Source organism: Microtus ochrogaster, unplaced genomic scaffold (assembly GCF_000317375.1).
Source record: "Microtus ochrogaster isolate Prairie Vole_2 unplaced genomic scaffold, MicOch1.0 UNK124, whole genome shotgun sequence".
Lineage (NCBI taxonomy): Eukaryota > Metazoa > Chordata > Mammalia > Rodentia > Cricetidae > Microtus > Microtus ochrogaster.
The window spans coordinates 215,111-229,048 of NW_004949222.1; the positions used below are offsets into that span (position 1 = coordinate 215,111).

Consider the following 13,938-nt stretch of genomic DNA (forward strand, 5'->3'; position numbering starts at 1 on the left):
ACAAGACTCACTGAACAGACATTCCCAAATCTAGCCTCTCCATAGTGCGAGCATTATGACATCCACTTTATCGTGTGGGTGGGTGTATGAATCTGTGCTTATGTTTACAGAGGCCAAAGGTTGCCATCAGGTGTCTTCCTTTATTCTCCAACTTAGTTTTTGAGACAAGGTCTCTCACAAAACCTGACACTCACTCTTTGGCTAGCCTGGCTGGCCAGGAGGTCTCTCCACTTCCCACCAATCACTTGATATTTGTTCTTTTACTTTTGCCTAATAAATTCACTTATTCAAAACCAGAAGTATGGCTGTTGTACTTCATTCTCTAGAGCCTACAAGCAGTGAAGTTGGGTAGAGAAGGCAGGACTATGACAGTGATGTAGGGCCTGGAGGACCCAACTCATCTGGTGACTGGTGTCTTGGCATAAAGGACAATTCTGACTCAGAGTTAGGAATCAAGGGAATAGTAAGTGGGACAAGGTGGGGTGGGACCAAGGAGGTCTTTGGGTTTTTCTTCTCCAGACGCAGCAGCTGTGAAGAGTTATGGCCACAGAAGAATATGAGATTTGAGAATCCCTTTGGGCTGCAGAACAGGATCTGTGTTGGCGTGTATTGTCTGTGGGGGAGTACACATAACCAAGCCAGCACATGTGGAGATCAGTCACTGAGACAGGGTCTTTCAACAGAACCGTTAACTCACTTTTTCAGCTAGACTGGCTGGCTATTAAGGCCCCAGGACCTGGCTCTCTCTACCCCCTCCCATGCCCAGTTTTAAAGTGGGTGCTGGGAATCTGAACTCAGATCTTGGTTGTACCTAGTGTAACATCTCTCCAGCCCCCAAACAGGAGTCTTTATCCAGATAGTAGTAGGTCCCACTGAGGAGGACTGCTGAAAGGCTGCTTCCACAGGTACTCTGATGGCGGAGCTAGACGAGAGGCCTGGCCTGGCGTGTGTGTGTGTGTGTGTGTGTGTGTGTATTCCATATGTAGCTGGGATGACCTTGAATTTCTGATCCTCCACACTACTCCCCAGTTCTGAAATGAATGCCTCCACCAGCACTGCTGGTGTTGGTAGCTTTGCGCGGGCTAGGCAAGCACTTACTGAGCTACATCTCCATCCTTGGTATTTTTACACAGGAACCTCTAACTCTCTAGAGCTGGGACTGGGGCAGAAGGGGGTCTGCAGACGAAGATAAAAGTTCAGTTCGCCAGCCAGGCGGTGGTGGTGCACGCCTTTAATCCCAGCACTCAGGAGAAAAATTGTTTTCTTTTTTTAATATCAAGAGTTAGGAAGGCATTGTGGAAAGCTAGGTCTGAATAAGCTCTGAGCTATCATATATTAGATACGGTTCTGAGACCAAAGGCTTCACAGGTGGTGAACTTGGTGGCTGTGGCTGTGGGGCAGGCAGAACTAGATGGAGAACTTACTTATTTATATTACACAGTGTTCTGATTGCATGTATGCCTGCAGGCCAGAAGAGGGCACCAGACCTCATTACAGATGGTTGTGAGCCACCGTGTGGTTACTGGGAATTGAACTCAGAACCTCTGGTAGAGCAGCCTGTGCTCTTCTGAGGCATCTCTCCAGCCCAAAAAGATTTTTTTGTTTTGTTGAGACAGGGTTTCGCTGTAGTTTTAGAGTCTGTCCTGGAACTAGCTCTTGCAGACCAGGCTGGCCTTGAACTCACAGAGATCCACCTGCCTCTGCCTCCCAAGTGCTGGGATTAAAGGCGTGTGCCACCACCACCCGGGCAGAACTTGCTACTTTTATCAAGCCAAATGCTGGGATTAAAGGTGTGGCCACCAGGCTTTAGGAGGACAACTTTAGAGTTGATTTTCTTTCCCACCTCACTCGGTTCACACTGACATTATCAGGGTTGCTTGTGCAAGCACTTGAACGTGATGAGCGGTCTTACTGGTCCCATGTTTTATTTTTCAAGACAGCTTTTGATGAACTAACCCTGTATAAACTCAGAGATCTGCCTGCCTTTGCCTGCTTGTTTTTTTGGTTTTTAAATAAAGGAAAACAACTGAAAATTCTATCTTATCTGGTTTCTGGAAGTTGTGGAACAGAATGGTGGGCACTGTCTGCCCTACCTATAGCTGGCTAGGGTGGCACAGGGCTGAGGTGCCAGGTAGACAGTGACAGAAGTATTGAGGGAGGTCAGGTTCTGTGAAGCCACTTCTAAGTCCCCTCCCATGGTGTGTTGGTACCCTGGACCCAGTCAGTAGGTGGCAGCCTACTGCTTATTTGAGGGGCGGGCAGGAGACTCAAGTTTGGTTTCCAGCACCCACAAGTGCCTGGGGATCTCACACCCTTTTCTAATCTTCATGGGCATCACACTCACATTTACACACTTACACACTTACACACACACACACAATATAAACAAAAATCTTATCTGAGGGCAAGGGACCTAAGACACAGCACAGGACCAAAGACACCTCCTTTATTATCCCCTCCCCCCTCAAATTACAAAAATCTCTGCAGGCTCTCCCACCCAGGCCAACACAGCTGGTTCAGAACTGTGAAAAAATGGGACGCTCCCCCTCTGACAGTTGTGACACAGCAGGAGCAAATGAGATTGGGTCTGTGTGGTGCTGAGGGGGCGGCCGCTGAGCCTGGGCCTCACCTCTTGCCGCAGGCTTCATGCTGAAGCATTCCTGAGCCTTACCCGCCCGGGCACCAGCACGGAGGGACCCGGGCGCCAGGTCTGTGGGGGTGTTGGGGCGGTGGTCCTGAAGGTGCAGTGTCATAGTAGGCCGTGAGGCCGTGGAGAAGTCACACTGCATGCACGAGTAGCGGCCACGCGTGTGTTCCCACACGATGCGGCTGGGGGCCACGTACCCTGCAGGTAGGCAGGCAGGCAGGCCATGGTCAGTCCTGGGTTCCACCCCAGAGGACCTTTCCACAGGGATGGTGGATGTCGGCCAGGGCAAATTAGACTTTTCCCTATGTTCGTCCCCCTCAGCTTCCAGGGTCCAGGGAGTTGGGTCCTTTCTCCTGGGCTTGACTGCCAATCACTGAAGGCACCAAGTTTGTCTCCCATCCCTGGACCTCTTCAGGAGAGGACCACTCAGATACGGACAAGGCGCAAGTTTTTACACAACGCCGACGCAGATGAAGGTATAGGTGCCAGGCATTTGAAAGGTAAAAATCATGTATTTCAAAGGACACGCACTGCTGCTTCCGGGCATTCACAGGGCCGGCGCAGGGCACAGGAATGAAGGCCCCTCCACCCTGCCCTGGTCGTCACCTGCACGCACCTGAGGGCGCATCTGAGCCGCCCTGAGGTCTTCTGGGACTTCCGGCAGCACCTGCAGGAAAGAGGCAGGTAAATAAAGGTGGGCCCAATCAGCTTTGCAGGCAACTGGTTCTCACACTCACCTTGACTCTTTCTCCAGATGGCAGTGCTGGAGGCTGGAGGTCCTGGAGCAGCAGCCAGGAATGGGCGCAGTCGCGGGGGACTCAGTCCAAAGGGCGCAGGGTTCAAGTAGGGAAGGAAGGGCCCAGTGGGGGCAGAGGTGAAGGGCTCAAGTAGAGGGAAAGGCAGGCTCAGAGTAGATGAAGGGTCGGAGTCTGCGGGGCGCTCGGGCACGGGTGGCTCTTTGTCCAGGGCAGGGGGTGGTGGTGGGACTGGGCTCTGAGCATGCTCTGCACAAACATGCAGATGCTTGAAGAGGGAGCGGTGAGTGCGGAAGCGCAGGAGGCAATTCTCACACCTGGGGGGGAGACACAGGGCTGAACTGTCTCCTAGGCAACAATAGGAAGAGGTCTAGCCACTGCTACCCAGGGACCAGGATGTGGGAAGGGTATCTAGGTTGAAATCTCTGTGACTCTGTGCCCTTATGGAAGTCTTGATCCTTCCCGACCTCTCCAGCTCAGAGCCTCAAGCTCTGACTTTCCTTGGGCAGCCAGTTATCCATTTAAGAAGTGAGATGGAACAGGACAGAACCACAGCATGTGTACCCTGCCACTCCAGCTGATCCTTCGGTCACTCACATCCATCCTCCATGCACTGCTGGGGTTGGTTATGTCCCAACCTGCCCCGCCCCTCCTCCACACAGACTAGAAAGGGACCAACAGAGCAGAAGGTCGAGGTCTCACTTGAAGTAGCGGTTGGGCTTGTAATGTAGCTTGCCGTGGGCCACCAGCTCCTGCATGCTGGGGAAACTCTCAGTGCAGCTCAGGGCTGAGCATCGGAAGAGTTTGCCTGGTAGAGATGAAGGGCAGGTGTGGAGTGGGGTGGTTAGGACTGACCCTGGGGGGGTGTCTCTGTCTCTTCCACCCTAACCTGCCTACCTTCCAGTGATTGTGTGGGCGGGCAGTGGGTACGGAGATGCTGTGCCAGATCACGAATACTGGGGAAACTGAGGCAGCAGCCAGGGCTAGAGCAGGGTATCTGTTTTCCTGCGGAATAGATGGGCGTCATCAATTTTTCCTTATTGACCCCCCCATTCTCAAAGCCTTGAACAAGTTCCCCTCCCCTCACTACTAGAATAAATTGCCTGGAAAGGCTGGATAGGTTTGACTGCTACACCTGCAAAGCCTTGGTGCTCAGAAAATGGTAAGGAACCCCCTAGATGGGATACAAGGTAATTCCTGATCCTGGACCATCTCAGTCCTACCGATGGACCTATGAAGGCTCCATCACAGATCACCTGGTGGTGGACGTCGTCTGGGCAACCTCAGGTCCTCATTGGTCCCCACAGCTGTGCTGGTTGAGCCCGGCTGGCAGTTGTCTGGGGCTGGAGCGGCGACCTGCTGCGGAGGTCCTCCACGGTCCCACACTGGTGGTATGGGTGTCGGCTTAGGGCCTGGCTCCTCCACGGAGGAGAACGTGGCTGTAGCTACCGCATCTGGAGACTCCACCTCCTTGTCGGGCTCACTGGAGCTGGACTCTGCAGTGGCTAGCATGTCCGGGCTGGGCTTGGACGGTTCCTCCTGGTGCAAGAAGTGGCTAGAATAAGGCTGGGATCAGAGTCTGCCTAGGACAGAGGGAGGTCTTTCCATTCCTAAGGCCCACAAGACTCGGGGTTTCTAACTCCCTCTCACCCCCGCCAGATATTACCCAGCCATTCCACTTTCTGAGTCACCAGCAAGATGAGTTACGGGAGGTGAGGGCAGACTGAGCTACTGTCTCCTAATTTCAGTTGCAGAAGAAAGTCTATATCAGGGATTATGCATAGAAGAGCATCGTTAACATCCCTTCTCCAACTTTGACAGGAGAAAGGCACCATGGGCGGAGGCGTGGCCTAGGAAAGTGGGCGAGGGTCCGGCCTGGGAGCAACTTGGAAAATGCAGCAGGGCCTACAATGCTGGCCGTGCTAGAGCCGTGCTCAGCGCCAGGACCTGAGGTTCAGGGGCCGAGTTCGGGCAGAGTGGGCGTGGCCCAAGGGGCAGTCAGCGGCGGGCGGGGACCCGGATATAGGGGCGGGGCTGGTTGGGGGTGCGCGCCGCGGGGCCGCTCCCTGTCAATTCCCACTGCTCCTCCGTGCCCGCGTGCCGGATGCCACGCTCACCATCCTCCCCTCAGCTCGACCTCCGGTTCGGGTGCCTTCGGAGCCGGTGGCTCCGGCTCCAGCAGCGGCGACTTCCTCGGCGACGCGGGGTCTCGATCACGACGGCGCCATTTCCCCCCTCCCCCCTCCTGAGATCTCGCGAGATCTGGGGTGTGGCCTAATCCTGAGCCTCCTAGGAGGAGGGGGCTGGCGCTATCTTGCTGCGCCTAGGCGGGGGGAATTTTGTTTCAGTGACTGCAAAAGCGGAAGTAAAGCTCCTACCTGAGAAATCTCTCCAAGGCCCTAGCGTCCTTGCCTGCCTGCAAAATGAGCACCTCCATCCTTTCCCTATATGGCATAACCAACTCTGGAAAGGCGAAAAGCAGTACTCTTTCTTCTTTTCGTATACCAGGTCAGGTTGACTTCAGACTTTCAGTCTTCCCACCTCAGCCTGTCAGACTAGTGTTCCCATACTGTTTGCTTTTAATTGGTTTACTTTTCATTGAAAATTGACAACAGCTCCCCACCACCACCTTATTATTATTGTTGTTATTGGTCTGGGTTGTTCTTACCTTGAACTTGGATGTTCCCACACTGGGTTTCGGTTGGTACTAGGTGTCGAAGCCAGAGTTTTCCTGTGTGCTAGGCAAACACTCCACACACTAAGCTTAGAGATACACAGACACATATGCAGGTGAATCTAGGTGTGCACAGATGGGAGCCTCCATATGGAGGCCCACAGTGAACATTGCCTTCCTCAGGTGCTCCACATGGAGGCCACAGTGAACATTGCCTTCCTCAGGTGCTCTACACTTTATTTACTGAGGCAATGTCTGTTACTGAAGCTAGAGCTCACCAGTCCCCACTGGTGTAACTTGCCAGAAGATTCTCTGTGTCCACTTCCCAAGTGCCCCAATTACAGGTAACTGCTATGTCTTCCACCCAGGGAGTGCCAGGGATCCAAATTCTCCCTCATTTACGTGAATTCTGTGAGCATGAACCCTGATCCCTCATGTCTGCACAGAGCATTCTTCCTAGCAAGTTTCGAATTTTTCAGTGCATCCAAGTGTGCAGTAAGAATGAATCTGTTGGGGCTCGAGAGATAGCTCAGTAGTTAAGAGCACTGCTGCTCTTCCAGAGGACCCGGGTTCAGTTCCCAGCACCCACATGGCAGCTCACACCTGTCTGCTACTCCTGTTCTAGGAGATCCAATGCCTTCACATGGATATACACGTGGGCAAAACACCAATGTACATAAAAAAGGAAAAACATGAATAAATCTGTTGTAATAGCCTAATTCAGAACTGTGGACCTCAGGTTTAGTGAATAGGTAAATCCCACAAGTAGCAAGGTGTGAACATGAATCCCAAGTGCATTGGTGTCGTGCAATGAGGTTTCCCGCCCATCCTACTTCTCGTAAGTGCACACTCGGTGCCAGGAAGGGACAGTAGTGCTGCTCTTGGGAGGCTGGAGTCAGCCACTAGACACAGTGACAATAACAACAGCAGAGACCTGATCTTGGATCTGCCCTACGAGATAAGAAAACAAACAACAGAAGTACTATGGAGCCCATGAGTCAGGGAAACCGGCTGAGGGGCCGAGAGCTGAGCCTTGATACCTGGGAAAGCTGAGCATTCCGGAAGCTGGCAAGGAATAAGTTTCCCTTTGTTGGGCTACAGTGAGGAGATCTCTCTACTGTGCAAACAGAATGAAGACGTGGTGTGGAGGCCAGGAAGAGAACTTGGGTAGGTCCCGTAGGCTCCGTGAGAGGTGGAAACGTGAGAAAATGTGGTTTCTGATGCTGTCACTGATGAATATTATTTTCCCATTTTCATGTGTGTGGTGCATGTGTATGTGCATGCGCGTTAGTGAAGGGGTTTCATGCAGGTACATGTGCACACGTGTGTGGGTACATGTGTGTGGGCACATGTGTACCTGGTTGCTTATACATGTGAAGGCTGGAAGTTCGTGCGGTGACTCTGTCCATACTCGGTGAGACAGAACCTCTCCATAGAACCCAGATCTCACCAGTATGGCTAGTCTTGCTCTGGGGATCCTCGGCCTCCACCATCTGAGGCTGAAGTTACAGAGAGGCCATAGTGTCTACCTGGCCTAATATCTGGGGTTCAGAACTCAGGACTTGATGCTTCTGTGGCAGGAGCTGTTGTGTGACAAATACCTTTTCTAGGGACACACAAACATGTTTACTCACCTTAGATAGGGAGCCCACCTTGGTGAACCAAGAGATTTTCTGTGGTTACTTTTTTTTTTTTTTTTTTTTTTTTTTTTTTTTTTTTTTTGGTTTTTCGAGACAGGGTTTCCCTGTGGCTTTGGAGCCTGTCCTGGAACTAGCTCTGTAGACCAGGCTGGTCTCGAACTCACAGAGATCCGCCTGCCTCTGCCTCCCGAGTGCTGGGATTAAAGGCGTGCGCCACCACCGCCCGGCTTTCTGTGGTTACTTATAGGAATATGAGTGAGGGGTTACTCAGAGAAGCAGAAATGACTCAAAGACAGCGGCGTCACCAAAGCCCACCCCTTAATGCGTGACAGCGCACAAAAGCCGGAACCCTGGAGCACAAGCACACTGGAGCAGCTCAGCAGGGTGGAGGATGTCCTTTCCAAGTGACTTAGTTGGTCTAAACCTCTTCCAGACAGCTGGCGGCTCTGAGTCTTATTTGCAGACTGCCTTTTGTGAAAGTGAGTCTCAGCAACCTGTGCTGTTTACTCTGGCAGGTGAATTTAGTCAGTTTCAGGGACGTTCTGAAGCTATTTTGAATTGTTGACCTCTGGCTTTAGGCATTTCCCTGCCAGGTGGGGGATGGGACAGCTAGTTAACTGGGGGAGGCACAGCATCTCCTTCTGGTGATCATTTGGAGGATGGGTTTTGGGGTAATTGATAAAGTAGAATTTAGATCCCAGATCCTTATGCACCCAAGCTTTCAAGAGATGTTTATTGAGTCATAAACAACTGTAGACGTTATATGCAGCATATTTCTAGATAAACTAAGAGTCTGTATGTGCTACTTAGGCTAAGAAGATGGTTGGAAGACATTTAGGAACTGAGAAAGATGGGGGCTGGAGAGATGGCTCCAAGATTGAACTCTTGCAGAGAACCCAAGTTCACATGGCTGCTCACAAATATCTCTAACTCCAGTTCCTGAAAATTGGCATGTTTTCTGCTGGCACTTGTACTCACTCAGAAACACACATACATATAGACAAATAATAAAATAAATTAAAATTGAGAAAGGGGTTGGGGATGCCATTTCCTTAGTAGACTGCTTGACTAACATGCACAAACCATAGGTTTGTCCCTAGAACCACAGAGACCTTCTGTGGTAGGTGCGCTTGTCACCCCAGCACCAGAAGTAGAGCCAAGAAAGTCAGGAACTCAAGGTCATCTTCAGCGATACATAGAATTCAATACTATTCTGTGCCACGTGAGGTCCTGTCTCAAAAAACTAAAACAAGCCAGGAATGTTTATCTTTAATTCCAATATTTGGGAGGTAGAAGCGGTCTCAGCTCTGCGAAAGGCCTGACTTCTTTACATAAAACTTCCACACTAACCAGGGCTACCTAGTGAGAACACAAACAAACAAACAAACCAACCAGAAATCTCCAAGTAACACCTCCCCCAACAATAACAACAAATTCAAGAGGAGGCCCAAGGACACAGCACGGTGCAGGAATTAAAAGTGGGTCACCACGCTCAGCCTTCTTCAGAGTCTTTATTCCTGGGATCACGGGTGGAGAGATGGCTCGACATACAAACAAAACACTCATACACCTAAAGTTTATCTTTGAAAACAGAAACAACCAGACAGGGTCTCCCGAATTGGCCAACATACAGAGAATAAGAGACTGTTGAATATTCAGCTCTAAATGGCACCTGTATGTTATACCTCTCCCTCCAGGGGTCATCTTCTCAGAAGAAATATCAGAAAGAGCGTAGGAATCAGAGACAGAAGGTAGCATCAAGGGAACAGTGACCCCTGGTAGGTTGACCACACACCAAGGCCCCATTTCCAAGAATAATGCGACAATACAAGCTAGATTCGATGGGGAAATTCAAGAAAAGAAAGACAGAAAAAATCTTCAGGTTTATTTGACATGGATGGTTGTGAGAGCAGCTGGAGGTATTGGTGGATGTGTTCAAAACATGTGTGTGAAATTGGCAACTGTGTAGCCGAGGATAACTTTGAAGTGCTGGGATTGTAGGTATAAAACCACAACATTTGCTGCATGCCGTACTGGGGACCCAACCTGGGGCTTTGTGCATTTAGCCAAGCACTTGACCAGCTGGCCTGGAGTCCCAGCCTCTCTTTGTTGCAAGGTGGAGAGGTGTGTTTATGCTGGGAAGGAAGAAGGGGTGAGGCTGAGGAAAGAGCAGGGCCACAAGGAAGTGGGTGGAGGGGCCTGATGTAAGACATTTTGTGAAAGAACCCACAGGATGTGGGAGCTGACGACTGGGTGGGTTTGAGGTAACAATGGTTCACAGTCTGGAGCTGTCCCTAACCTGATTTATCCAGCCTCAGTTTTTTTCTCCAATTCCAGCACCCTGTCCAACACTTAACCGGTTACCCTTCTCAGGAGCCTCCCTTCCTCTAAGTGGGGTATCCTCTGTGCCAGTAAAGCCAGGGCTTGAAAGGAAAGAGTGAAAACCCCTTCTGCCTCTTCTGCCTCCTCTTTCTTTCTTTTATGTAGCTTAGGCTGCCCCAAAATGACTTTGCATTTTTTTTTTTTTTTTGAGACAGGCTTTCTCTATGGCTGTCCTGGCTGTCTTGGAACTCACTTTGTAGACCAGGCTGGCCTGGAACTCACTTTGTAGACCAGGCTGGCCTGGAACTCACTTTGTAGACCAGGCTGGCCTGGAACTCACAGAGATCCAGGTGTCTCTGCCTCCCAAGTGCTAAAGACTAGCGCCACCACCGCCCGGCAACTTTCACTCTTGATTCTGCTTTCGCCCTCTGAGTGCTGGGATGAGAGCTGGTTTATGCAGTGCTCAGGAAGGTACCCAGGGCTTTCTACATGAGCTACTTTCCTCAACCTTGTTTTTCTTCTTCTCTTCTGTTCCCTTTCCTTTCTCTTGTCTCTTCCCTCCTTCCATTTCTGTGGGAGCCGAGAAGGCAGGCCGTTTCCACATTTGTCTGACGGTTGGAGTAGCTGGGAGACTAACTGGTGCATCTGGCACGGTCGCCCAGCTCCTTTGATAGAAAAGCAAACCTGGCATCATCCTCAAAGTGGTCAGGATACGCTAATGTCATTCTGCTTTTTCTATTGTAATTATGAGGTCACCTGGGGAAGAGGTGTTTTCAGCCTCCCTGACAAATTGAACATAAGCAAGCCATGACTTAAGCCATTCCCCCGCTGCCTAGGAAACAGAATGCCAATGAAGTTTTTGTCCCCCCTCCCCCCAGCTTACATTGATATAAAAGCTTTTTGAAAAATAAACGCGGATGATTTCAGGATTTAAATGATCACTGAAACTCCCTCCCCATACTGTCATGTGAATTGTGTCTTTAATATTCCCACGCCTCTGCACTGGTCAGAATGATTTATGTGGGGCTAGTCCATGACAGATTTCACTGCTAGGTTGGAACCCAGGCCTTCATGCTAAGCAAACACTGCCAACTAAGCTACATCCCCAGCCTGCTCCTTTGGTAAGGAAAATTTATTTATTTAAAAATTGCCATTAATTTTTTTTGCTATGTGTGTATGGGAAAACATGTACCATGTTGTGCATTTAGAGGTCAGAGGTCAGCTAGCAGAAATTAGTTCTCATCTCTGATCACGTGGTCCTCAACACGCAGCGCATATTGTCAGTGCTGGAGGAAGCACCTCTACTTGCCGAATCATCCGCTGCTCTTAAGCAGTTTATGTACTATTGTTATTATTTTAAATATTTTATTCCTACTTATGTATAGAAGTGTTTTCCTATGTGTATGTGTACCCCGTGTGTGCCTGCTGCCCAGGGGAGCCAGAAGGTGTTGGATACCCTGAGACTGGAGTTATGGATGGTTGTGAGCCACCTTGTGGGTATTGGAAATCAAACCCTGGACCTCTACAAGAGCAGTGGTGCTCTTAACCACCGAGCCATCTCTGCAGCCCCTGTTTGTTGTTAGCAGGAGGGGGGTAGAAAGAGGAAAGATTTGCATAGTCAGCTCTCCCAGTCCACCTTTATGTGGGCTCTGCCAGGAGTGAACAGCGAGCGCACTGGCCTGCTGGCCATCTCACTGACCCTCCTCCTTCACCATAGCCATTGGGGGGGCCAGGCTTGTGAGGCCTCAACCCTAGACAAAGAGTTACAGGCACCTAAGGGATGCTGAGAGCATGAGAAACAGTCTTCCCAGGGAAGAGCACACCATGGTTATCCAGGACGAGGTGTCAACTCTGAAAGCACATACATACATTGACGTTATAGACTGAGCAGGTTGTATTTTTGTATTTAGGAAGGGGAAAGTGATGTAATTGTTTTCATAATCTCAAAAAATTATTTAAAATAAATAAATCGTAATTCTAGAACTTGGGAGGCAAAGGCAGACAGATTTGTAGAGGTTCAAGACTAGCCTGAGCGGTGGTGGTGGTGGCTCAAGCCTAGTTCCAGGACAGGCTCCAAAGCTATAGAGAAACCCTGTCTCGAAAAACAAACAAACAAACAAGACTAGCCTGGTCTATATAATAAGTCATTATTTTCTCTTCTCTCTCAGTACTGTGATTTAACCCTATGCTATACAAGTGCTTCTGAACTGGAGTGTATAAGAACTCAGAGACGGAAGGGTCCAGCCACACTCAAGGACAGTTAAATGCTTTTGCAGAATGATTGGCCAACAGGAGGCCCAGCTACGTCCTGTGCTTGTTTTCCCAGCCAAGGATGGTTTCCTGAGGCAAACGCAGAAGCAGAAGGACTTTTCAGAGTACTTTCCTCACCCCCACACCAAAGTCTTACATCGCCCAGGACATCCTCAACATTGGTTATCTAGGGCTGGTGAGACGGCCTGGGGGCTAAGGCCTCACCACAGAGCTTGATGACATGAGTTTGACTCCCGGAATCTACATGGGGGAAGGAGAGAACTGGCTTCACAAAGGTGTCCTCAGACCTCACACACACACACACACACACACACACAATATATATATATATATATATATGTTGTTTTTAAAATCAACCGTATAGTCAAGGCTGACATTGCACTCTCGGTGTCCCTGTCCCCGTCTCTTGACTACTGAGATCACAGTCATGCACCACCATGTCTGATTTTATGTGGGTCCTGATGAACCCCAGGGCCTCACGTTGAGAAGCAAGCACTCTACCAACTAAGCCCCATCCCCAGCCCCAGAACTCAGTGATTTTCTCCTGGTTTTTACCCGACATGTTTATTTGCCTCAGTGATGAGAGAAAGGTGGAGAGCCGACTGTCAAAGTCCCCTGACCCTGGACTGTGCACAGCACTTGGCGCTCAGGGTTCACACACACAAGGCAGTTGGGAGGTAGTTTCTGCAGTGAATCCTATCGGACACACGATGAAACAGAGACTTGGACAGCGATTCAACCCATGGGAGGCCAGCACCAGGCATGGGGTGTGACGGTGGTGACCCTCCCTGGGCTGGAGGCCACAGGCCTGAGCATTCTGGCCAGTGCAGCCAGGGAAATCAAAGCTCCCACTGGCAGGGCAAGCAGGCAGACTGGTGGGTGGATAGTCAGATCTTCTCCACATAGTTTCCTGGGAAGAGACCTTCCTGGCCATGGAGTCGGCCCTTCCACCAGCCAGAGGGATCTGTGGGAGAGAAGAGCTTGAGATGCCCAGTGCACACTGCTTTCTCTGTCTCTATCTTATACTCATCTTGGATATTTTGTTTGCTTTGGACACATGGTATCATATGGTTCTGCCTGTCTGCAAACATACTATGCATGGGCCAGAGAGATGGCTTAGTACTTGTCATGCCCGAGTGAGAATCCACAAAAGCCGGATGCAGTGCTACATGACACATCTGTTATTCCATGTTTCTCTATGGTGCAACAGGAGGTAGAGACAGGAGAACCCTGGAAATGCTCGGGTCAGCTAGCCTGGCATATACTGTAGCGAGCAACAAAAGACGCTGCCTCAAACAAGGTGGAAGGGAAGGACTGACACCGTAAGCTGCCCTCTGACCTCTGTGTGCAGACCATGACAGGTGTGTACCTTCATAAAACAAAAGAATGCACATATGTGCGCCTGCACACACACATACACATGCACACATACACACGATGCACACATACACACAGATGCACACATACACACGGATGCACATAAACACGGATGTACACATACACACAGATGCACACATACACACGGATGCACACATACACACGGATGCACATATACACACGATGCACACATACACACGATGCACACATACACACGATGCACACATACACACAGATGCACACATACACACG

The 13,938-nt window shown here is 50.2% G+C and overlaps 2 protein-coding genes across 5 annotated transcripts in view; both read right to left on the reverse strand.

Annotated features, from left to right (window-relative positions):
* Positions 1-2,428: 2,428 nt before the first annotated feature.
* Positions 2,429-5,642, reverse strand: Znf414 (zinc finger protein 414). 4 transcript variants are annotated; one of them, XM_013355395.2, is made up of 7 exons: positions 5,520-5,642; positions 4,659-4,941; positions 4,300-4,407; positions 4,105-4,210; positions 3,385-3,719; positions 3,264-3,314; positions 2,429-2,845 (listed from the first exon to the last, which is right to left on the reverse strand). In XM_013355395.2, exons 1-7 carry the CDS (start codon positions 5,520-5,522, stop codon positions 2,517-2,519), a joined length of 1,215 nt encoding a protein of 404 aa, XP_013210849.1. In that variant the 5' UTR covers positions 5,523-5,642; the 3' UTR covers positions 2,429-2,516. The 4 variants fall into 4 exon arrangements, with proteins under 4 accessions (XP_013210849.1, XP_026634094.1, XP_005371779.1 ...); XM_026778293.1 differs by lacking the exon at positions 5,520-5,642 and adding an exon at positions 5,069-5,396; XM_005371723.2 differs by lacking the exon at positions 2,429-2,845 and having other exon boundaries at positions 3,159-3,314.
* A 7,227-nt stretch (positions 5,643-12,869) lies between these two features.
* LOC101980514 (A disintegrin and metalloproteinase with thrombospondin motifs 10) overlaps positions 12,870-13,938 on the reverse strand; it is an 89,098-nt gene continuing 88,029 nt past the window's right edge. Inside the window, exon 50 of the mRNA XM_026778300.1 lies at positions 12,870-13,273. Within this exon, the coding sequence (XP_026634101.1) occupies positions 13,197-13,273 (77 nt within the window). The 3' untranslated portion in view covers positions 12,870-13,196. The remainder of the gene's footprint in view (positions 13,274-13,938) is intronic.